At 41.6% G+C, this 26108-nt stretch overlaps 1 protein-coding gene across 2 annotated transcripts in view; it reads left to right on the top strand.

Moving 5' to 3' along the window:
- The window catches only part of SCLT1 (sodium channel and clathrin linker 1), a 188538-nt gene that overhangs the window by 93253 nt on the left and 69177 nt on the right, over positions 1-26108 (top strand). For both annotated transcript variants that reach the window (XM_075860446.1, XM_075860445.1), the window contains exons 8-13: positions 5775-5910; positions 6521-6643; positions 9488-9553; positions 12557-12627; positions 12992-13082; positions 15209-15300. In XM_075860446.1, coding sequence (XP_075716561.1) covers positions 5775-5910; positions 6521-6643; positions 9488-9553; positions 12557-12627; positions 12992-13082; positions 15209-15300 — 579 coding nt within the window. The remainder of the gene's footprint in view (positions 1-5774; positions 5911-6520; positions 6644-9487; positions 9554-12556; positions 12628-12991; positions 13083-15208; positions 15301-26108) is intronic.

Consider the following 26108-nt stretch of genomic DNA (forward strand, 5'->3'; position numbering starts at 1 on the left):
AAACACCACTCTGAAATCGACAACTATATGGAGGCAGATGCGCCATTGAGTATGATATGCCACAATCTCTAAATTTCCTCTTAATCTCTGTAAAGGTTGCCTGTTTCTGAAGGTCAGCGGAGAAGTCAGGAAAAATAGAAACAGTCGAGTGGTCGAACTAAAGTGGGCCTGTCAAACGAGCCTGTTGCAGGGCCGCATCCCAGTCTCTGTAATTTGACCAGGAAGGGTCTTGGGGCAGCGGAGGTTTAGCTGGCACCCGGTTGTTTCGACGCAATCTATTTTCAAGATCCTTGGTTTTTAGTTTGACTAGCTTTACGTGTAGTGGCCGACCTTAAAATGAATGGTACTGCAACCCTTCTCTTCATTGAAGCCCTTTAGAGATAAAGTTGTTAAAGTTTTATGCTAGGCAGAGTATTTTATCTTTTACTTTTTTAGTATTAACAGTCTAGTCTATAAAAATGATGTGTCGGCCTGTTGCTGTGGCAACTCATAAAGTAAAAAGCTTCTACTTGAAACTTCTGAATATGTGCTGCTCATAGGGAAGTACAGTACTAGATTGAATGCACAATCTCTACTGATCGTCTGTTGACTTATTAAAAGTTATCAATTCCGAATGTGACCAAGTACAAATCATTTCAGTTTGTATTTCATGTCGAGTTTAATGACTGTGGTGGTATGTTTAAGCTGACACTGCGATTAGTGAAAACAGGCAATTTACATGCAGGCAGGTAAATGTGTTAAATCGTTAAAATAGTCCACATTAATGCTAGTTAAAGGGGTTGTCCAAGAGTGAAATAAAAAACAAAAAACGGGTAGCAGAAAGTTTTCAAATAATAAAAGCAAACCTATATTCACCCGTTACATCTGCTGCCACTCCAGCGGCGATGCATTGGTAGTCCCCACCTATCTTTGTTTACATTCCAGCAACGATGACGTGCTGTATCAACATGCGACCGAAGCATTCAGTGTAATACAGTCTTGTAAAATATAACTCTCAATACCATTTTCAAAGTTCTTTCATTGTTTTTTGCCATTGCCACAGTATGTCTTGTGGTAGGGCAAGAAACAATGTTTTTGTTTTTTATTATGGCTTGCTATAAAACATGGAACCATAATTTTTTCCATGAGGCTCATTGGGCAGCTGACACCCTAATCTTATGATTTCCAAGCATCCTGGATAGAACCAACCATAAATTACTGCTTCCTACGTTCACACGTCAAAATGCATTTTTTTTAATATTTTTTTTGCCATGATGTATGAACCCAGCCCAACAGCTTTTTGTAGTGATTTATCTCCGCTGCTTACATGTGAGTTCCGGTTAAGTCGCTAAATCATGGCTGCAAGTTGAGAACACCGTATTGTCTTGTGCTTATGACAAGATTTTGCCCAGCACGCAGTGTGTTACAGTGGCCATGGCGACCTAATGTGGTTCGTAGATCTCCGATTTTTTTTCGATTTGGACCCAGCTCCAGCTTGCTATGGTGTCTTTCCACGCCCTATGTCAGGTCAGGTGGGAGATCACCAGTACACTTTGTAAGGGAAGGAACACGCATAACGCGTTCAGGGCAAATACCCTGCGTCAAGCTGAGCAGCGTATCCTCCCTGAACGCAGAGATTGCCAACCTGAAAAATCGCACCACTCTGTGGTGCGTTTTTTCGGCAGAATTTTCGCTGTGTATAGCGGCACCAGAAAATTTAAATAAATGTTCATGCTTATCCCCTCCCTCTTCTATGCGTGTACTCCAGCCTTCCTGGATGACTTTGCGGGCCATGTGAGCGCTGCAGCCTGTGATTGGCTGCAGCGGTCACGTGGGGTGAAAAATAATTTTTGTGTAACCCATAATTATCTTTTAAGTAGACTTTGTACCTTTTTAGTATTAGTAGTAAGCGGTTTTTTTTTTTTGTTTTGTTTTTTGTGTTCCTGTGCTGTATGCTAATGAGCATAAGTGTCATATCTTCGTTCCTCAAGCTTTTCCGAGTTAGCCACGCCTCCTTAGTTTTGATTGATAAAAGATGCCCTGTTCCGTTGTGCGCATGCTCCAGGACACCATAGCGGCACATGCGCGGTAACTAGATTTGAGGCCCGGACGAAGCAGGGAAGGGTGTTGGACCATACATGACAGGAGCATGCGCGCTATCTTAGATGAGATTTCGGCATTCACTGCGGGCCAGTTTTCCGCGGTGGGCGGGCATAAGAACAGGAACCAACGAGACTGCCGGATTACCATAAAAGGCGCCAAATTTTTGCAGACCTTTATTTACGGCCGGAGGAGGAGTTTAGGAGGGGATAACGGCAATGAACTTTTGACAGCAGCGGCCAGTGAGGAAGGAGTAGAGTTCAATAGGTGAAATGCTGGTGACCGATTCCCTTTAAGGATGAATAAAGTAGCGCACTTTTTTTCACTGAAATCTTCTGAATTGTGTATGTATATGTGTGTGTGTGTGTGTGTGTGTGTGTGTGTGTGTGTATATATATATATATATATATATATACACATTATAGAGAGAGATATAATTCGTATTTGTTAGTTCGAAATGTACTTTTGGTTTATGCTCATTTGCATATGGTAGTTGCATACATTTTATTGTGCTATAAATCATGGGTCATTTCCCATGATAGCTGTTAATAACATATGCATTGGTTATAAATCCCTTTCTTTATTATTTAGGCCACATGTTTTAGTGCCCAGAGGCACACTGCAACCTGAATATGACCTGACAACAATGCTGTGATTTTCAGATGTTGCGTCAGGTCACACTTCATATTGAACCACCTTCTGTGATGCTGAGTTTGATTATTAAAAGCATCTGCATAGACATGGTGATAATTTATGAGGTGCGGGTGTAGTAGAGGGAATTAAACCTGGGGCAGCTTGAATCCCAGCTTTATACATTTTTCAATTTGTGAATGTGTATTCCAATAATTGCAGTGGACCCCATAGCTTTGGGTCAGTATTTCGATAGGAAACCATTGCTTCTAATTAACTGTAAGGACCAGTTTCAGTTTCCCTGCATGGAAAAATAAGCAATTCAGTGTCCGTTTATATTGATGGGTTGTCTACGCAATACAGGACAGATCCTCCAAAGTGAGATGTTCTTTGCAACTGCTCTCCACTCTGGCCAAGATATGATATGAGGACCCTGAACAGGGGACCACAGTGTCTTACCTCAGAATTCCCTAATAGGATATATGAAAATAGGTTTTCTAAACTAGGCAACCCCTTTAAGTAGAAGTATTAGGGTATGTTCACACGGCCTATTTTCAGACGTAATTCGGAAGGTTTACGGCTCCATTACGCCTGCAAACATCTGCCCATTGCCTGCAATGGGTTTTACGATGTTCTGTTCAGACTAGGTGTAATTTTACGCATCGCTGTCAAAGAAGTGCATGTCACTTCTTTGGACGTTTTTGTAACCGGTTTTCATTGAAAAACGGCTCCAATTACGTCCGTAATGGATGCCGCAAAAAACTTCTGAAATTCAGGAGCTATTTTCTCCTGAAAACCGCTCCGTATTTTCAGACGTATTTTGCGTTTACGTGTGAACATACTTATTGGAATTTGAATACACATAGGAGTTTTAGTTTGTAGTGTTTCACCATTAAAAGTACAACTAGGGCCGGGCGATTATGAAGTAACCCCTTTCCAACATTTGTCGTATGGATACGTCATGGAAAGCTAGTCTTTCCCGCATTTTGCCGTATCCATACGACAAATGCATAGCACCGGCTCAGAAGCTGAGTCAGCCATAATCGCCGGATGTCAGCTGTGTATTACAGCTGACATCCGACTGTAATGGCGGGGGTACCGAAATTAGCTTTGATCCCCGCCATTAAACCCTTAAAGCAGCGGTCAAAAGAGATAGCTGCATTTAAGTTGTTTGCAGCTCATCGGCACCCCAGCAATGAAATTGCAGGGGTTCTGGTGTCTGCAATGGCAACCGGAGGATTACTATTGGCCCCCCGGTCTGCCTAGCACGGAAGCCTTCCAGGCCCAACCCGGAGGCGGAGCCTGAAAGGCTTCTGTAGCCGACGGCAAGATGGCGCCGGCTCCGCTCCTCATCAGCGGTGGATGTCAGTGATATGTTACAGCTGACATCCACCTGTAACGGCAGGAACCGGAGCTGTAAAAATAGCGTTTTGAAATGTTCTTGAAAATGTGAGAAATTACTGCTGAAGTTCTAAGCCTTGTAACGTCCTAGAAAAATAAAAGGATGTTCAAAAAATGACGCCAATCTAAAGTAGACATATGGGAAATGTTAATTAGCAACAATTTTGTGTGGTATAACTGCCTGTCTTACAAGCAGATAAATTTAAATTTAGAAAAATGCAAATTTTTTTTTTTGCTAAATTTTGGTGTTTTTCACAATTAAATACTGAATGTATCGAGCAAATTTTTCCAGTAACATAAAGTCGAATATGTCACGAGAAAACGGTCTCAGAATTGCTTGGCTAGGTAAAAGCATTCCGAAGTTATTACCACATGAAGTGAAACATGTCAGATTTGAAACATGAGGCTCTGTCCGGAAGGTCAAGTGGCCAAAGAGGGAAGGGGTTAAATCAAAATCACGATTAATTGAACTTGTAACCTTGATCACAACTAATACATTATTTTTAGGCTAACAGCTAACTGCTCCCTGCTCTACCATAGGATTCAACTGTATCTGCGTCCTGAGGACGCAGATACAGTTGAAACCGGGGAAAAAACAAAATTCTCAAGATGACGTAGGTGGTCTTATTTATCTCTCTTGCCAGGGTAATGTTTATAACCCTCAAATTAAAAGGCGCTCCTTCTTACATTAATGAGGTATCATAACCCCTTCGCTACATGTTAGGCCTTGTTCACCCTTGCGTAGTTTCTATTTATAGACGTTGCTGGATCACCGTACATCGAATACCACCGGCGCCCAAAGGACCCCATTGACCCATATTCTTCCTGACAGACCTGTGGACGGAGGCTCTGACAGCAGTGTGAACATAGTACTTTTCATTACTAGTGTATAATAAGCTGGGTGATTTTGCCTCTCCTCTTTAATGCCTATAAACATACAGTACAGCCATGTTGGAGGAGATCTGAGAGACCTGGCAATGAACTCTAATAGTCCTAGCATTGGGGAAAATAATATTGGGCTAATAATATTCTTGAAGTTGTTCCACTGTATATAGGATTGTAGTAGTCGTAGAGTCTTGTGTTTACATTTCTGTTTAGATGATTTTAGATGTACATACATTGCAATCACGGGATTAATGGACATGTCTTCTCTCTAATAAACAATGCAGTAATATTTTTGTTTACAGTGACCAACTCTACAATTTTATACCAGATAAAACACAGTTGTTTGGCTGAGTTCATCTGACCGCCTCATTTGTTTTTATTTCATCACATTTCTATGTATACAGCTTACATATAATATTGACTCCGTTTCATAGTTCTCGAAAATGTACAAAGATATGCTTTCTATCCATTTGGCAGAGTGCTTTATAATTGGCACTATAACTGCTACCATCCTCGCTTGCCAACTTTTGAGAATCACTACATTTACATGAGGCTTCTACTAATAAAGCCATCATACACATTGCACATAACATGGGATACAGCTGATAATGTGAATAATGTCACTGTGTAATTCCCCTTCAGATCTTGTAACTGTGGAAAGTTAATTAGAGGTTCAATTGCGCAGACTGCGACAAAACACTACATGGAAAGTGACAGAAAGGGAGAGGGAGGTGGCACTATGTAAAGAACTCTAAAGAGATTGCCTTTACTTCTCATAGGCTTCACGAACAATTAAAAAAGTCCCTGGAGAAGCAGCTGGAATCGCTCCCTTCTAATGCTGCTTTGGCCGGCGAAGCTTGTACAGAACAAGAATTGATTAAAAACCTACAGGAACAATTGCAACTTGCAAATCGAGTAAGCTGGAAACCTTGCCTTATTCTGAAATGTTTTCCTATAGAATGTATATACCGTCCTGTTGGCATCATACCTATGTGGATTTCCTTTTCCCTTAAAGCTAAGCCAGGATAAACGTAAAAAAAAATAACTAAGAAATAAACCTTTTATGGCCTTGGTAAGAGCTATTTTAGCTCTGCTGGCACAGCTTTCTTAAACTACACAGATGTACACTAACTCACGAAACATCTGTGACCTATTAAATTAGCTCTTCATATATGGTGTTAGAATAGAAATTGTATCTGGAGTACACAAGGTACAGCAATATACTGCTCAGCCCTTCAGCCTCTGATGGTGCGTGCGCTGGCGATAGGTGAGGCAACAGTGCCCCCTGCTTGATAGGAATGGACTTTTTGCTTAACCTTCATTGTAATGAAAGGCTTTCAGTTAAGTTTCTAAGATGGCTACAATTTTCTGTGCGTAAATAGCAGATAAAACGCCACTAATAAAATACAGCTAAATTGCCCTCCTGCTTTTATTTTATTATTATAAAATATACAGTCTAGTCCTCTATTTACATCCATCTTACTGACCAGATTAAAAAAAGCTTATTATTGGTTTTCTTTTCTAGGAAAAAGACACTGCGTTACAGCTGTGGCAGACGGTTACACAGGAAATGGATCGCTTGCAAGATGTGTACCAGAGACATATGACTGATGCACACATACATGTGGCAGAGAAACATAAGCAAAAGGTGGTCTGCTGCTGGGGCTTGTAACATTTGTTGTGCTCCGTTTAATGACAACCTCTTAGTAGGACATACCTGCTGCCCAAATTGCCAAGCGGTTGAAAGTCTCACTAGTTCTATTTATGACATGACAGGTGTCATATGATCGGTGTCAGATGCTGAATGTCTGTGAAGGATCCTGTGTTAGTACGGTCTATGGCTCAACTGCCTCCTTGGCGTAATAAAGAGCACCACAAGATCCTTCTCATCCAATCAGCAGCACTGAGAGAGATCATGTGATACCACAGAGCCCTTTTCTTTCTTTTCCACCCCCCTGTTTGGCACTTTGGGCAGCTGTTAGTGGATGCGATTGTAGCCGTTGATAGAAAACCAAGCCAATTTTTGATCAGAGGGGTTCCACCTCCGGATCCCTAACCCATCGGTGCTTGCTGGAGCTCCACAGCTCCTTCACTGCTGTATCCAGCACAGCAATGTCCACATAAGTGTGACTGTGCCTGGTGCTACATCACAGCCCAAGTAAGTTTATGGGGATGTGCAGCAGTACCAGCCACAGCCACACTGTGTCGGGAACTGCAGAAAAGGGGCTGTGGTGCTCGTTTGGGACCCCTCTTTGTTAGCCAGATTTCAATGAGCATCATGTGATGATTCTCATTTAAAAGAAAACGGGATCCTTCTAACAAAATTGCCAATTTCTTTAAAGGGTTTCTCCGGGACTTTGATATTGATGGTCATAGGATAGGCCATCAATCGCCAATCTGTGAGGGTTCGACTCTCTGCACCCCCGCTGATCCAGCGTGCCGCGCTTCCCCTTTATTGTTTACCAGGCACGCTCCATACGTTTGGCACTAGCTGTGCCTGGTATTGCAAGCCCCATTGACTTGAATAGGGTTGAGCAGCAGTGAACTGCAGTATCAGGCACAGCTACTACCAAATGTACGGAGCTGTGCCTGTTAAACAATGAAGGGGATAAGCCGCTTGCAAACCTTCAATCAGCTGAGGGTGCCGGGAGTCTGTCGCCCCACTGAACAGATATTGATGGCCTATACTGAGGATAAAGGAAGAAAAAAAAAACAGGGGAAATACGACATGTACATAAATCAACGATGATGCAACGTAGGTAAGGCTTTGTTAACATCTGCATTGTGGCATCCGTTTTAGCAGATCCGTTGAAATAAAAAAAACTGACAGACTAACATACCAGACTGAATGCAACGGAAGGTAAAATATGTTTGTTTTTGACGGATCAATTTACCGGATCCGTCAAAAAACAAAACTGATCCGTTAAACGTAATGCATAACTGATAGAAATGGATGGCATATCCGTTTCTATCCCTCATCCATTGACTTCAATGTTATAAGAAAAATGGAAAGCTCCTTTCCTTCAGGTTTCCGGCATTTTTGACGGAAACGATAGTGCAGCAGATTACGGTATTTCTTCTGTAAAAAAAAAACGGAAACCTGACGGAACGGAGCCTAACTGATGCAAAAATAAAACCCATTGAAATCAATGGTTTTTTTTACGGAAACGTTGCCTTCCGTTCTTGTGGTCCTCTGACGGATACGCTTGAACGGAAGCCACAACGCAGATGTGAACGAAGCCTAAAGGAGGTATTTTATTAGCCTCTTAAAACAATGGCAACTCGTTTCAACGCCTGTCCGCCGTCTTCATCAGGCGTCTATCTGAGGATAGGCCATCAATATCAAAGCCCTAAAAAACAACTTTAAGCTTGGCATAAGCACATTAGATCAAAGCAAATCTGCATTGATTTTTTCCTGTGAATAGAATGATTTTTCTCTTGAGAATTAAAATCACATTTGAATTACTGAACAGACGCTCCTGTGAAAATTCATTTCTCAACAATACCCTATCCCTTCCCCATGTTCCTGAGTAGCGCTGCCTTTTTTGCATTATTATAATTTTTTTAGCAGAATATGCATTTGCACTGGCTGTAGCCTCCAACCTATGACTGCAAAGTGACCTCTTACTCCTGCTAGAGGGAACTGTACATCCTTTTACCTACATCATGATTTAGGCGCAAATAATACCACAATCGGATGTGGCAGGTTTGTTGGAGATTTTCGGTGCGTATTCCGCAATGAAAATCTGCAATAAATAACCGCACAATACATGTCAAAGTAGGTGTTTTTTTTGTCTGTAGATCGTGCCAAAAAAGACCACATGGTGCCACAATGCCTACTGCAGATAGTGTCCACATAGATGGTGCCAGTGCCCACATAGTGACACTGTGCCCAATGTAGACAGAACCACCCACCTGTTTCCGTGCAGTCCTCTTTTCTAGCGATGCAGGCCGTCTCTTCTAACCAGGCCTGCTCTAGCAGGCGGCGTGATGACGTCATTGTGCTGCCTGGATCACAAAAAAACGCTGAATGGCGAGGAAGGGAACCAATGGTTCCCTAGCCTTGGCAGCGTTGTCAATTGTGTCTGCGTCCTAAGGACACGGATACGATTGGATTCCCTTGTAACCGATGAGTAGTTAATAGCTGTCACATGGATTGATTTATCAAAATCGGCTGTCAAAAAATTATCCGTTGAGTTCTATGCTGGCAGTCGAGCCATGAAATCGTCCAAAAATAGAGCATGGCCGTTAAAAAAAACAAAAAAAAAACAAACTATGTGAACACAGCCGTAGAACTTCATTGTTCGTGGGAATATAGTCTTACTTGAGCAGTAGAGTTGGTTAGTGGCTTGTTTGACTTTGGAATCTGTGGGGTTTTTTTAAATCGTTTTACTTATTTTTTTCTTTTACATTCAGTAATTCTCAAACACGCTGTGCTTTACATTATTACAAAGGAAAGCATAGTAAATGGATACATTTAATTTTATTTTAGGATGAACTAGTGAACCTCCAGCAGCTAACCAGACAACTTCATGGTGCACATGAAAAGGTAGAACAGGTAGGTGAAGTAACCGTTTCCATAGTTATGACTGTGATGTGTGAAAGAGTGGTTGAATGAGCAGGGCTCAATGTCTTTACTGAAGTATTCACCGTGTATATTTAAGGGTCCATTACAGGCTTCCCATAAGGTAACACTAATGGTGTTAAAATCACCACTTCAGTCCGTTTTACACTAAATAAACTTTGTAACCGTGTGTCTTATGACCAATAAATATTGCCATAAAGGATAAAAGACCGCAAGTTACTTTTCCTGGGGTTGTTCTAATAAGTGTCCATATATATGAAACCCCTGGTAATCTTTCTGCCTTCTGAGTTTGACTCTGATGGCAAAAATAAGCCCATCTGTCTAAGGCTGGGTTCACACGTGGCGGAATTTCACTTAAATTCCGCTGCGGACACTCCGCAGCGTTAATCCGCAGCGGAGCCGTTTGTCCATTGACTTACACTTTAATTTAGAAGTGTTCGTTTAGACGAGGCGTAAAATTCCGCTGCGGAGCATAGGCTGCGGAGCGGAATTTGGTGTCCGCAGCATGCTCTGTCTGTTGCGGAGCAGTGGCGGACTCATGGCGGAATTTCTCCATTGACTTCAATGGAGAGTCAAAATTCCGCAATGAAGTCCGCAGATCTTATGTGTGCTGCGGAGCGTATTGGTTTTACTACCATGACATTTCTTCATTCTGGCTGGACCTATGTATTTCTAGGTCTACAGCCAGACTGAGGAAGTCAATGGGGCTCCCGTAATGACGGGAGCGTTGCTAGGAGACGTCTGTAAATAGTCACTGTCCAGGGTGCTGAAAGAGTTAAGCGATCGGCAGTAACTGTTTCTGCACCCGGGACAGTGACTACCGATCTCAATATACATGTATCTGTAAAAAAATAGATAAGTTCATACTTACCGAGAACTCCCTGCGTCTGTCTCCAGTCCGGCCTCCCAGGATGACGTTTCAGTCTAAGTGACGGCTGCAGCCAATCAGAGGCCAAGCACAGGCTGCAGCGGTCACATGGACTGGCGCGTCATCCAGGGAGGTCGGGCTGGATGCCGAAAGAGGGACGCGTCACCAAGACAACGGCCGGTAAGTATGAAAATCGTTTACTTTCACTAGGGAAAGTGCTGTCCCTTCTCTCTATCCTGCACTGATAGGGAGAAGGGAAGCACTTTTCCCGCAGTCCGCAGCAGCTAGTCCGCATCAATGTACTGCACATTTCGTGCAGATCCGCAGCAGAATCTGCAACGCAGATTCTGTGCGGCATTGATGCGGACAGTTGCGGAGGAAATCCGCCACGTGTGGTCATGCCCTAAGTCTCTGCATTCTGAAAGGTTTTTATGGATACTGCTTTTGACCCTGGATATGTACCCGAGACACTGCTATTATTGGATGCTAGTATCTACTATCAGGCCGGAACATACTAAACATAAAATCCAAACTTGTTACTGCTTCTTGACCTTTAATGCTTTTAACCTATGCAATAGAATATGTTGCAAATGTGCCTACATGTGCCACAACTTTAGTAAGACTTGACAGGATAATTGAATTGATTTTCAGAAATTGAGCCGTGTGTTGGGGCACACATTGCTTGTTTATCTTAAATTTGCAATACTCAACTTGTAGAACTATGGACCGCTAATTTTACTTAAAGAGGCTCTGTCACCAGTTTATTAATTGCCCATCTCCTACCTAATGTAGGGTAATAGGCACTTTGCTGCTGATAACTACAGTGTGATTTGTTTTAAAAAAAACTTATTTGCAAAGTTATGAGCATTTTCCTAAACCTGCTAATTTGGCTATACTTGCCAAATGGGAGGTGACTTTTTCTTTTCACTCTGGGCTGTGTAATGTTTTCTGTATGACGCTGTCCAATCAGCATACAGCTTCTCCCTCTTCCAAACCAAGCAACACAGTGTGATCATATAGTATACAGCTTCCATTCCCAACTGTGTTTTCAACTGGTGATCTCTCTGGTTGTGTCACAGCTACAACTGCATCTTCATATGAAAGATTAGATTCTCCTCTTTAATGTGCCTCCCAGGGTGGCAAAAATGTAAAATTTCTGATTTTTAACTCAACACTTTGATACCTTCCATGACTGATGTCCTATTACAATTGTGCATGGTCATCTTTGTACAGTTAAAGGAAGACTGGATATTTTGTTTTCATCCCTCAATCTTTATCGTGCAATAATTTGGCCAAACATGTTTTCACTACATACCTGCTCGGCTATTTTCGTAACACTCATAGACCTGATTGGAGAAGTCTATTCATTCTCTTCCTGGATGCAGGGGACAGGAGACCCCTGTTATCTAAATAGGCGGGGGTCCTAGTAGTGGGACCCACACCTATCAGACAATTAAGGTGTAGCCTGTGGATATGTCACCATTGTTTATAATGGGAATACCCGTTTAACCCGTTAGTGACCGCCAATACGCCTTTTCACGGCGACCACTAATGGGCTTTATTCTGATGCATAAGCCTTTTTACGGCGCTGCATCAGGATAAATAAACAGAGCACGGAGTGTCAAATCTCCCTGCTCTCAGCTGCCAGATGTAGCTCAGAGCTGCGGGCATCCCTGCTAGAACGTGTGAGATCGATTTATAAGTATCGATCTCACCCGTTTAACCCCTCACATCCCGCGCTCAATAGCGTGCGCCTCATCTGAGTTGTTTTGGAGAGAGGGAGGGAGCTCCCTCTCATCCCACCGACACCCAGTGATCAGATCGCCGAGTGTCTGTGTCTCCGATGGCAGCCGGGGGCCTAATAAAGGCCCCCAGGTCTGCCTGTAGTGTATGCCTGCTAGGTCATGCTGGAGGCATGTCCTAGCAGATGCCTGTCCGTTTTATTCTATTCTGTACTTCGTTATTCCTTGAAAAGCATAATACTAAGTCTTTATCTTCTATACACCGCTATTGCAGTCTTCAATTATTTCTAATATTTTATTTTAAGTGTAGCCTTACTTATCTGAATATTCATATTGTTTATTTACAAAAATGTTTTTATTTTTGAGACAAATCAACAGTTTCTGCATACAGTGGGTGAGCAGCAAATGGAAATCGACCAGCTTCAAAAACAGCTAAGGTATTGCATGTCTGTATGGATGTGTATAATTTTAATTGTATAGTAGTATTTTTGTAAAATTGCATCCAGTTATTGTAGTATTATGGAGTCTGAAACATGGATAGCAATAGAAAATAGCAAGGTGAAGCTAGGACCGTAAATTGTCTTGTATGGATTTTACAATGTCATAATTTAGTAATGCGATCCAACAATTTTCCTGCGTGTTTGTGACTATTTTGTTGTCAACAGAGGTGCATTTTTCATACGCACTGTATATTTCACAGATTATTTTACTGTAAATCTATTAGTGCAAACCATTCAGATGCTTTTTTTCACAGTATGTGGTTATAATAGCCTCTTTATTTGGTCGAATGTATGTTAACAGGCAAACAAAATTGGATGTAAAAGTAGCAACTATGAAAGCTGAAGAAATGGCCACGGTTGTAAAAACACTGGAAGATCAGGTGAAGAGAAAGGTAAATCACAAATTGCTAAATATACACGTTCGGCTTCGTTCACATCTGCGTCAGGGCTCCGTTCCGACGTTTCATTATAGTACCTTTTGGTTTCAGTTTGTGTCAGTCAGGGTTCCGTTCCGACAGAAAGTCAGAACGAAGCCCTGACGCAGATGTGAACATAGCCTTAAAGAGGCTCTGTCACCAGATTTTGCAACCCCTATCTGCTATTGCAGCAGATCGGCGCTGCAATGTAGATTACAGTAACGTTTTTATTTTTAAAAAACGAGCATTTTTGGCCAAGTTATGACCATTTTTGTAGTTATGCAAATGAGGCTTGCAAAAGTCCAAGTGGGTGTGTTTAAAAGTAAAAGTCCAAGTGGACGTGTATTAGGTGCGTACATCGGGGCGTTTTTAATACTTTTACTAGCTGGGCGCTCTGATGAGAAGTATCATCCACTTCTCTTCAGAACGCCCAGCTTCTGGCAGTGCAGACACAGCCGTGTTCTCGAGAGATCACGCTGTGACGTCACTCACAGGTCCTGCATCGTGTCAGACGAGCGAGGACACATCGGCACCAGAGGCTACAGATGATTCTGCAGCAGCATCGGCGTTAGCAGGTAAGTCGATGTAGCTACTTACCTGCAAACGCTGATGCTGCTGCAGAATCAACTGTAGCCTCTGGTGCCGATGTGGCCGACACGATGCAGGACCTGTGAGTGACGTCACAGATCTGCACTGCCAGAAGCTGCGCGTTGTGTAGAGAAGTGGATGATACTTCTCATCAGAACGCCCAGCTAGTAAAAGTATCAAAAACGCCCCGATGTACGCACATAATACACGCCCACTTGGACTTTTACTTTTAAACACACCCACTTGGACTTTTGCAAGCCTCATTTGCATAACTACAAAAATGGTCATAACTTGGCCAAAAATGCTCGTTTTTTAAAAATAAAAACGTTACTGTAATCTACATTGCAGCGCCGATCTGCTGCAATAGCAGATATGGGTTGCAAAATCTGGTGACAGAGCCTCTTTAAGGTTACTTGTAGATAAAAAGCAGGAGGAGTGAGGACAAACAAACCTATCAGTGCAGTAGATTGTGAATTAAAGAGAAACCAAAGTTATGGGTCACTTTATAGATGGCCATACACATTAGATATTTTTAAGTACCAGAATGGGACTGGCTGCAGTACTAGGCAGTCATCTGGTTTCTTCTGCAGAATTTCCAAAGGTCAGATCAAATATTGATGGCCTATGCTTAGGCCACCAATTGTTAAGGAGGACCTGTCACCTCTTCTGACATGTCTGTTTTAGTAAATAATTGTTCTCCCCATTAAATAACAATTCTGTGGTATCTTTTCTTAGAACTCTGTTATTCCTACTAAAAATGTATGAATAAATTGACAATTGACAACCGGGTATTATAAGTTGAGGATGTGATACCTCTGACAAGATAACACCCATTGGTCAATTTATTCATACATAGCTCTGAGAAATAAGAGCGGAATGGCACAACGCAGAGCTCTAACAAAATATGTTTCAGCATTGTTATTTCATGGGGAATACAATTATTTATTACCATAGACATGTTGGAAACGGTGACCGGTCCTCTAAGTCCCGGGGAACCCATATAATATGTTAATACAATGCTAAACTTACCTGTAAGATCACAGATAATGCGTGATATTACATAAGTTAGCTATGTATGTTCTTTTTTTTGTTAATAATGTTACTGTATGAACTGAATGTTCTATATTTTCCACTGTGAAGCTTCTTTGTTTTTTCGAGTTGAATTGCACTTCATGGAGCGAATAACCTCTGTAATAGCAGATCTGTGAAATCCTAATCCAGCATCTGCCCGATCTCCTCTCATTACTGATAAGATGGTGGATATTTCACTTCAAGCAATAGCCCCCGAAGGGGTAGCAAAAAGTGGAAGAGCTATGCCTATCTCTGTCCTAATGTCTGAAGCCATAATTGAGACACTGCTAAGAAATCAATAAGTAAACATTGCGAGCAATAAAAATGTATATGTAATGATGTTTTTTGCAGTCTCTCCAGTTCATAATGAGCAGAAAGAGATCCAGGTGCTTTTGTTAGTGCTGGAAATGGGTTATATTGAATTTGTTCTCTGTGCTCTGTAGGAAGGAGAGGTGTTGGCAGCCGGGGGCAAGGAAGACGCGTCAGACAAACGGGTGCAACAGCTTCAGACTGCAGTAACGCAATTAGAAACCAGGTAATGACTTCTGTGCTGAATATGAATCCTTATAGTTCCATGTACGCAGGCAATAGCCGGGTCTAGCTAATGAGTATGCTGGGGATCTCTTTAAAGGGAGAGTGTCATGATTTTTTTTCTTTTTAATTTGTGTTTTTATTTAATAAAATATTATATTGACTTTATTTAATTTTTCAGACACAAAGTTTTTTTTTTATTGACACTTTCTTACTGTACTGGGGGCTGCCATGTTTTATTTCATTCGTGTATGTGTCTGTTAACGACACATACACGGATGGAATATGGCAGCACATTGCCTCTGCTATCTGCCGCTGTACTGCGCAAACGCAGTTCAGAGCCACACAGCAGAGAAGCTGGTTTGTAGGGAGATAGCAGGCACCATTATGAAGACCGGCTGCACTGCAGGTAAGGTGTGTGTGTCTTTTGTCTGTCCCTCTCTCTCTCTCTCTCTCAAAGACCCCCGCTCTTGTGACCCCCGGCGGAAACCACCCGCCCCGGACCCCCCCCCCCCCTGTCGCTAGATGTATTAGTGTGGACGGTGTGCGGACTGTGATCGGGTGAGGTATCAGTCAGCAGAAGATGGTTATTCTTATCAGAGTGGTGTGACAGTCTCCTCTACTGCGGAGGAGACTGTCAGCAAGATTGTATGGGGACAATGGAGGAGACGGTCAGCAGGATTGTATTGTGACGCTGGTGGAGACTCCGCAAGATTGGGTGGTGAAAATGGAGGAGACTGTCAGCAGGATTGTATGGTGACGCTGGAGGAGACTGTCAACAGTGTTGGGTGATGATCCTGGAGGAGACTGTGAGCAGGATGGAGGGATAAAGACATTTAGCAGGAGAGGCATGTAAAATGCGCAAAAAAAAAGGTGTCATACACGCCGTGTGAACCTGTCAACTGAAAAGTCATTCACTTCACTTTCATCATTCTAAGGGTATGTTCACACGCAGTGTTTTCAGCCGTTTTTCGGGCCGTAAACGTCTGAAAAATCAGCGTGTGTTTTTTTTACGCGTCCATTTTCCAAAAACGGCACGTAAAAAGACGCCCGCCAAAAAGAAGTGCATATCACTTCTTGGGGTGTTTTTGGAGCAGTTTTTCATTGACTCTATAGAAAAACGGCCGTAAAAAATGCTGCCAAAAACACGAATTTGATTAAAAAATGGCTGAAAATCAGGAGCTGTTTTCCCTTTGTTTAGTAAGCGTGTGAACATACCCTTGGCCTTTTGGTGTGTCCTATAGCTTCTGCGAGCTGCATTTCAACAATCGCACCCAAAATGGCAGCCGGACACTGCTTAGCAATATGAAGACACCTTTTCCTGGCTTGTAGGAGGGGGGCGGTGAGATTCCCTCCCACATTTACGGCAGCTGTGAGTCAGGTTGCTTTGCCTTATTCACCTTGCTGTAATTCTGGGGCGTGCTCCCTCTGGTGGCCAACATAGGAAAACATGTCAAATTATTATTTAATTTTTAATACTTTCCACGATGTAGAAGAAAAAAAAAAATACAACAAAAAACGTAAAAAAAATAATAGAAATAAATAACTTACTTAAAAAAAAAAAAAAGTTTAATTCGCGACACATTCCCTTTAAGCATGTCATCTTTTTATTATAAGAAGATGTAGTGCAGTATTGTGTGTATCAAGAAAATAATGCAAGATACACTACTAGTGGTTATTAATATTATTGTTTGCCTTCCAATACTTTCAGGCTCTGCTGGTTTAAATGAATAGTTACATATGCAGTCAATATCTCTACATATTATAAAGCTGTAAACTTTGTGTGTCTGTTCATTGAAAATATTTGCGAAAAAAAATAATTGGGGGGGATGAAGGATAAGTGATAGAATGCATTAAGATCATTTTTGGAATTTTTGTCTGTTTGTGCACGCATCACGTAAAAACTACTGACCCAATTCGGATGGAGTTTTTAGAAATATAGGGGTCAACTTGAAGTAACATTTAGTTTTTATTTCATCGCAATCGGTTCGCTCAATCATAAGATATGCGAGTTTAACCCCTTCCCGACATGCGCCGTACATGTACGGCGCTGTCGGGAGGTGCTTCCCGCAAAGCGCCGTACATGTACGGCGCAGTGATTGTGCGGGCTCAGAAGCAGAGCCGGCACCATCACCGCGGGGTGACAGCTGTATTATACAGCTGGCACCCTCCTGTAACTGCCAGGACCGGAGCTATTCTCCGATCCGGCAGATTAACCCCTCAGATGCTGCGCTCAATAGAGCGCAGCATCTGATAGGTTTTCACCCGATCGGCAACCCAGTGATGCAATCGCTGGGTTGCTGTGGCAATCGGACGCCAGAAAATGGCGTCCGAGTCTGCCTTGTATGGGAGCCCATGAGGACCCGCCTTCGGCGTGTCCTCATAGGCTTGCTGTCAGTGAATAACTGACAGCGCTAATACACTGCACTTCGTATGTAGTGCAGTGTATTAGAGTAGCGATCGGGGCATCAGGCCCTCATGTCCCCTAGTGGGACAAGTCAGAAAAGTAAAAAAAAGATAATAAAAATGTGGTAAAACAATAAAAACACACACATTTCAAATAAAAATAAAACTAAACTAACTTTTTTCCCATAGTTAGTCTTTTATTATGGGAAAAACCGTAAAAATTAAAAAAACTATACATAATTGGTATCGCCGCGTCCGTAACGACCCAAACTACAAAACTATTATGTAATTTATCCCGCACGGTGAACGCCGTAAAAAAAAACCATGAAAAACAACGCCAGAATCTTTGTTTTTAGGTCACATCTCCTTCCAAAAAATGCTATAAAAAGTGATCAAAAAGTCACATTTACTCCAAAATAGTACTAATAAAAACGGCAATCCGTCCCGCAAAAAATAATCCCTGACACCGTTTAGTGCACGCAAAAATAAAAAAGTTATGGGTCTTAGAATATGGCGACACAGAAAACAAATGATTTTATAAAAAGTGATTTTATTGTGCAAAAGCTGCAATACATAAAAAAAACTATATAAATTTGGTATCGCCGTAATCGTATCGACCCGCAGAATAAAGCTAACATGTAATTTAGGGCACACTGTGGATGCTGATAAAAAAAACAATAAAAAACTATTCCAGAATTGCTTGTTTTTGGTAATTTCCTTTACCAAAAAATGAAATAAAAAGTGATCAAAAAGTCGTATGTGTTCTAAAATGATACCAATAAAATCTACAGCCCGTCTCGCAAAAAACAAGCCCGCACACCGCTCAATCAACTGAAAAACAAAAAATTTACGGCACTAGTAATGCGGTGATGAAAAAACATCTCAATGCGCAGGCCGGAGGCGAACATTCCTTCAGTTTCAGGGCCCTAGTATTGAGGAACTAGGAAAGGGAAGGGACACAGCACATCCGCTGGAAGCGAGGGCGCCCGTATTATACCAGCGCAAAACTTTCCCAGTAATATTTCCCAAACTATGAAGGAGAAAAAGTCTCCAAAAGGTGCAGAGCGTTACAGAAGGGGGATAAGAAAGAAAACCGTTTATCAGTGTGACACCGGCCTGCGCATAACGGATCGCTTCACAGAGTCACACACATCTATGGATAATTGTATTATTTACCCCACTATTATACCCTCTTATTATGCCCTGATGTACTCCGCACAGATTACATATACCCTGATGTACTCCTTACAGATTACATATACCCTGATGTACTCCGCACAGATTACATACGCCACCACATTATAAACTGAAATACCAGCAAAACCCCAAACAGAACTATTACCAAGCAAAATCCATGCTCAAAATGGCGGTCTATTCCTTCTTAGCCCTACAGTGTGCCCAAACAGCAATTTATGTTCACAAGTAAGGCATTACCATACCCGGGAGAACCCGCTTAACAATTTATGGGGTAAGATTCTCTAGGGGCACAACATCTTGTGCGGTGAATGGGCAGATCAGTGGAAAAATTTCAATTTTCACTTTGCACCATCCACTGCGTATTCATTTCTGAAAAACACCTGTAATGTCTAAATTCTCACTACACCCCTTGATAAATGCCTTTAGGGGTGTAGTTTCTAAAACGGGGTCACTTTTGTTTGGTACATCAGGGGTTTTGCAAATGCAACATGGCGTCCGCAAACCATTCCAGCAAAATCTACGCTCCAAAAGATAAATACCGCTCCTTTTCTTCTGAATGCTCCCATATACGTAAATAGCCTATTATAACCACATATGGGGTGTTACCGTACTCGGGAGAAATTACTTTACAAATGTTGGGGTGCTTTTTCTTCTCTATTCCTTGTAAAAATGAAAAATGTTGATCTAAAACTACATCTTGTTGGAAAAAAAAAATATTTTTCATTTTCATAGCTTAATTCTAATTAATTCAGCAAAAAACCTTTGGGATCAAAATTTTCACTATACCCCTAGATGATTCCTCAGGGGGTGCAGTTTCCCAAATGGAGTCACTTTTGGGGTGTTTCCACTGTACTAGTACTACAGGGGCTCAGCAAATGTGACATGGCGCCCAGACACTATCCAAAATCCAAATGGTGCTAGTTCCATTCTGAGCCCTACCGTGTGTCCAAACAGCCGTTTATGACCACATGTGGGGTATTGTTTTACTCGGGAGAAGTTGCTTTACTAATTTTATGGTGCTTTTTCTCCTTTAGTCCTTGTGGAAATGAAAAAAAAATACCTAAACCTACATTTTATTTGAAAAAATGTAGATTTTCATTTTTACGGCCTACTTCCAATAAGTTCTGTAAAACACCTGTGCGGTCAAACTGCTCACTATACTCCTAGATAATTTCCTCATGGGGTGTAGTTTCCAAAATGGGGTCACTTGTTGGGGGTTTCCACTGTTTTATCCCCTCAGGAGCTTTGCAAATGCGACATGGCCTCCGCAAACCATTTCTGCTAAATTTGAGTTCCAAAAGCCAAATGGCGCTCTTTCCCTTCTCAGCCTCGCCGTGTCTCCAAACAGCCGTTTATTACTACATGTGGGGTATTGTTTTACTCGGGAGAAATTTCTTTACAAATTTTATAGTGCTTTTTCTCCTTCAGTCCTTGTGGAAATGAAAAAAAATTAGCTAAACCTACATTTTATTTGAAAAAATGTAGATTTTCATTTTCACAGCCTAATTCCAAAACTTTTTGCAAAAAACCTGTGGGGTCAAAATGCTCACTATACCCCTAGATAATTTCCTCAAGGGGTATAGTTTCCAAAATGGGGTCACTTGTTGGGGGTTTCCACTGTTTTGTCCCCTCGGGGGCTTTGCAAATGCGACATGGCCTCCGCAAACCATTCCTGCAAAATTTGAGCTCCAAGAGCCAAATGGCGCTCTTTCCCTTCTAAGCCCTGCCGTGTGTCCAAACAACCGTTTATTACCACATGTGGGGTATTGTTTTACTCGGGAGAAATTTCTTTACAAATTTTATGGTGCTTTTTCTCCTTTAGTCCTTGTGGAAATGAAAAAAAATTAGCTAAACCTACATTTTATTTGAAAAAAATGTAGATTTTCATTTTCATGGCCTAGTTCCAAAACTTTTTGCAAAAAAACTGGCCGGTCAAAATGCTTGCTACACCCCTAGATAAATTCCTCGAGGGGTATAGTTTCCAAAATGGGGTCACTTGTTGGGGGTTTCCACTGTTTTGTCCCCTAGGGGGCTTTGCAAATGCGACATGGCCTCCGCAAACCATTCCTGCTAAATTTGAGCTCCAAGAGCCAAATGGCGCTCTTTCCATTCTAAGCCCTGCCGTGTGTCCAAATAACCGTTTATTACCACATGTGGGGTATTGTTTTACTCGGAAGAAATTGCTCTACAAATGTTGTGGTGCTTTTTCTACTTTAGTTCTTTTGGAAATGAAAAAAAATTAGCTAAACCTACATTTTATTTGAAAAAATTTAGATTTTCATTTTCATGGCCTAGTTCCAAAAATTTTTGCAAAAAAACTGGCCTGTCAAAATGCTTGCTACACCCCTAGATAAATTCCTCGAGGGGTGTAGTTTCCCAAATGGGGTCACTTTTGGGGGGTTTCCACTGTTTTAGTTCCACAAGACCTGTTCAAAGCTGACATGGTGCCTAAAATATATTCTAATAAAAAGGAGACCCAAAATCCACTAGGTGCTCCTTTGCTTCTGAGGCCGGTGCTTCAGTCCAGTAGCACACTAGGGCCATATGTGGGATATTTCCTAAAACTGCAGAACCTGGGCAATAAATATTGAGTTGCATTTCTTGGGTAAAACCTTCTGTGGTACAAAAAAAATGGATTCAAAATGAATTTCTGGAAAAAAATAATGAACTTTGTAAATTTCACCTCTACATTGCCTTAATTCCTGTGCAATGTCTAAAGGGTTAAGAAACTTTCTAAATGCTGTTTTGAATACTTTGAGGGGTGCAGTTTTTAAAATGGGGTGACTTATTGGGGGTTTCTAATATCTAAGGACCTCAAAGCCACTTCACAACTGAACTGGCCCCTGTAAAAATAGCATTTTGAAATTTTCTTGAAAATGTGAGAAATTGCTGCTAAAGTTCTAAGCCTTGTAACGTCCTAGAAAAATAAAATGATGTTCAAAAAACGATGCCAATCTAAAGTAGACATATGGGGGATGTTAATTAGCAATAATTTTGTGTGGTATAACTGCCTGTCTTACAAGCAGATACATTTAAATTGAGAAAAATGCAAATTTTTGCAATTTTTCGCTAAATTTTGGTGTTTTTCACAATTAAATACTGAATGTATCGGGCAAATTTTGCAGTAACATAAAGTCCAATGTGTCACGAGAAAACAATCTCAGAATCACTTGGATAGGTAAAAGCATTCCGGAGTTATTACCATATAAAGTGAAACATGTCAGATTTGAAAAATGAGGCTCTGTCAGGAAGGTCAAAAGCGGCCAAAGAGGGAAGGGGTTAATGTTTTCAAAAATTCATTTACATTGCATTAGTACAACAACAAACACTACAATCTGATTGGTTGCTATGGACAACAGTTCCAACGTTTGTCTGTATTGAATATTACACTTAGAAGAGGGATAAAGCAACCAATCCGCTCGATGCTTTCATGAACCTTATATCTCCACTTCAAAACATGCTGCATCAGGTGAATCCGTAAGTGCATAGTTTCAAAGCTGCATTACAGTCTATTCCGCAGGGGCAAAGCAATGATTACAAAATGATCATCAGCGCAGATAGACGTCCTGTTGCTGAACACCGCACCAGCTTTAACCCCTTAGTGACCACTAATACGCCTTTTTACGTCGGTCACTAATGGGCTTTAGGCTAGGCTGACGCCTTTTCACGTCAGCCTAGTCTAAGTCCTGCACGGGTCCCCCGTGCAGGCTGGAGCCGGGGCTCTGCTGTCTGATGTCAGCTGAGCTCCTGCTCCAACGCCTGCGATCGAAGTTTACTTTGATCGCGGCCGTTTAACCCGTTAAATGCCGCCGTCAATAGCGACCGCGGCATTTAACTTTGTTTACAGAGGGAGTGCGCTCCCTCTGTCACCCATCGGCGGCCCGCGAATAAAATCGCGGGTCTCCGATGGGGTGTCATGGCAGCCGGGGGCTTGATAAAAGCCCGCAGGTCTGCCCTGGACATATTCCTGTTAGGACGCGCCGGAGGCACGTCCTAACAGATTGCCTGTCAGATTTACACTGACAGGCAATAATGCTCTGGTATACGAAGTATACCAGAGCATTATAGCAGCGATCGGAACATCGCACAGTAAAGTCCCCTAGTGGGACTAATAAAATCAGTCATCAAAGTGAAATAAAGCTTATTAATAAAAAGTACAGTAAAAAAATAAATCAATTTTTTTCCATAAAAAGTGGTTTTATTTAGTAAAAGTGTAAAAAAAAAAAAAAAAGTACACATATGTGGTATCGCCGCGACCGTAATGACTCCATTAATAAAGTTAATATGTAATTTAAACCGCAAAGTGAACACCGTAAAAAAAAAACGCAAAAAACCATGGCGAAATTGCAATTTTTTTCCATTGCCCCCCAAAAAAGTCATAATAAAAATGAATCAATAAGTCCAACGCACCCCAAAACAGTACCATTCAAAACTACGTCTTGTCCCGCAGAAAACAAGCCCAAAAAATCACTACATTGATGGAAAAATAAAAAAATTACTGCTCTTGGAAAGCGACGATGCAAAAACAAATAATTTTAGTTCAAAAGAGTTTTTATTGTGCAAAAGTCGTAAAACATAAAAAAACCTCCACATATGTGGTATCGCCGTAATCGTACCGACCCATAGAATAAAGGTAACATGTTATTTACGTCGCACAGTGAACGGCGTCAATTTAAAAACGCATAGAACAATGGCGGAATTTCAGTTTTTTTTTATAATCCCCCCCCAAAAAGGTTAATAAAAGTTAATAAAAAAATTATATGTACCCAAAAATGGTGCCATTAAAAAGCACAACTAATCCCGCAAAAAACAAGTCCTCATACAGCTATGTAGACGAAAAAATAAGAACGTTATAGCTCTTTGAATGCGACTATAGAAAAACGAATAAAATAGCTTGGTCATTAGGGCCTAAAATGGGCTGGTCACTAAGGGGTTAATGCCCCGTCACAGATGAAGTTGCAGTGGTTTTAGTTGATCAGGAGTGCAATAGGCGTGACATCGTGTTGCGCACTCACGACGATCGCCTGCAAAGCATTTTCGAAACACACAGAGCTTCGACTCCCTGCAATATCCTTTAATTTATTGCCACGGCGAAGATGGGTACAATTTTTGACTCTACCAAGTTAATCCTACTACTAGGGTAACAAGTTTTCATAAAAATATATCAGCGCAGCAATTTTATTCATACCTGCTGCGGATAAGGTGTAATCGTTTTATCTATTTGCATCGATTTCGAGGATTGTTCAGCCAATTTATTGTGGACACATATGTGAAAATAGAGACTGAGCTTTTAGTGTACATACGCACTAACAAGACACGTTTACGCGCTGAAGATTACGTACATCTGCGAGACGCCATGCAACAAGTTAATAATGTGGAAAACGTAGGGTTATTAGTTATCCTGCCATCCAGTTTTACCGGTGGTCCGCATTACATGCATGAACGTACACAAGATGTTTTCTGCTATGTCCGAAAATACGGCCGGCCCGACCTTTTCATAACGGTCACAACTAATGCAAAGTGGTACGAAATTTCCCAAGAACTTCTCACAGGATAGGCGTCTCATGATAGGCATAATATTATAGCCAGAGATTTCCACTTAAAACTAAAGTTGATGATCGACCTGATCACAAAACAAAAAGTTTTTGGTTCAGCGCTTTGTTTCATGTACAGCGTTGAGTGGCAAAAGCGTGGCTTGCCACAAACCCACGTACTCCTGTGGCTGCAAGAAAAAATGTGTCACGATGCTGTTGACACGGTCACAAGTGCTGAATTTCCTGACCGGAACGAGGATCCGATATTGCAAGAGATTGTAAAGATGCACATGGGTTATGGGCCATGCGGCGCTTTAAATAGAAACTCTCCTTGCATGCAGGAGGGTCATTGCTCTAAAAGATACCCTAGAGCGCTATTAGAGCAAACGATCAGGGGAAAACGGGTATCCGTTGTATCATCGAAGATTAGCTGTGAAACAGCCTTGTAGGGGTAGAGTCAAGTTACATGGTCAAGAAATTGTTTTGGACAATCGATGGGTTGTACCCTATTCACCGGTGTTATCAAGAACATTTCAAGCTCACATAAACGTCGAAATATTTAACCGCATCTAAGCCATCAAATATATATGTAAATACGTCAACAAGGGCCACGTTTGCATTGAGAAATAATAATGAATACCATGAAGTCACGAGGTTCCAATCTGGCCAATATATAAGCTCTTCTGAGGCGTTGTGGCACATTTTGATCTTCCACATTCACGAGAGACATCCTCCAGTGATGCATCTTGATCTTCACCTTGAAGGCGGGCAACGGGTGTACTTCAACCCTGAAAATGTGGCAGAGCGGTTAGAAAACCCGTGACAAACCACTCTGCTGGCATACTTTCAACTTTGTGAAACAGGTGATTTTGCAAAAACACTATTATATAACGAAGTTCCGTCATATTATACTTCTAATAAGCAGCAAGGTGTTTTCAACCGTAGAAGACGTGGAACAGCTGTGAATGGCGAGCCCAGCATTTTAAAAGAACACGAGATTAGAAGAGTCTATACGGTGCATCCAAACAACTCTGAATACTATTACTTAAGCTTACTTCTACATACAGTGTGAGAACCTACTTCTTTTGGCGAATTGCGAAAGGTTGACGATATTGAATATCCTACTTACCAGGCTGCTTGCCGAGTGCGTCACTTGCTAGATGGTGATCAGCATTGGGATGGCGCTTTGGCAGAAGTATGCATCAGCTATAGTCCGCATCGCTTGCGTCATTTGTTTGCCATTTTGCTGTTTTTTTGTGGACTTTCGGATGCTGCACAGTTGTGGCAAAAATATCAGGAAAAATTAGTTGAAGACGTTTTCAGGAATGCACAACTAAACAATAACGGCGGACTGAATGACACGTTGCGTGAAAGTAATATGAATCGATGTTTGCTGGCTATCCAAGATCTAGTTACATCTATAGGGGGTAATCCTGTCTCTCAATATGGTATGCCTGCACCAGCTTTAGACGGGAAACACATTAACGGAGTACGCGGCGGAAATAAACAAATTTAGCGGAACTGGCGAAACATTGCTAAACGGTGTCTCGACTCTGACAGCGGAACAGCATATAATATTCGATCACGTGTGTCATAGCGTACCGTAGATGGTACTTTGGGAGAAATCCTGTTTTTAGTGAGACAGGAAAAACGTTACTCACCAAAGTCATCTTGG

Source organism: Rhinoderma darwinii, chromosome 1, assembly GCF_050947455.1.
Source record: "Rhinoderma darwinii isolate aRhiDar2 chromosome 1, aRhiDar2.hap1, whole genome shotgun sequence".
In the NCBI taxonomy this organism is placed as follows: domain Eukaryota; kingdom Metazoa; phylum Chordata; class Amphibia; order Anura; family Rhinodermatidae; genus Rhinoderma; species Rhinoderma darwinii.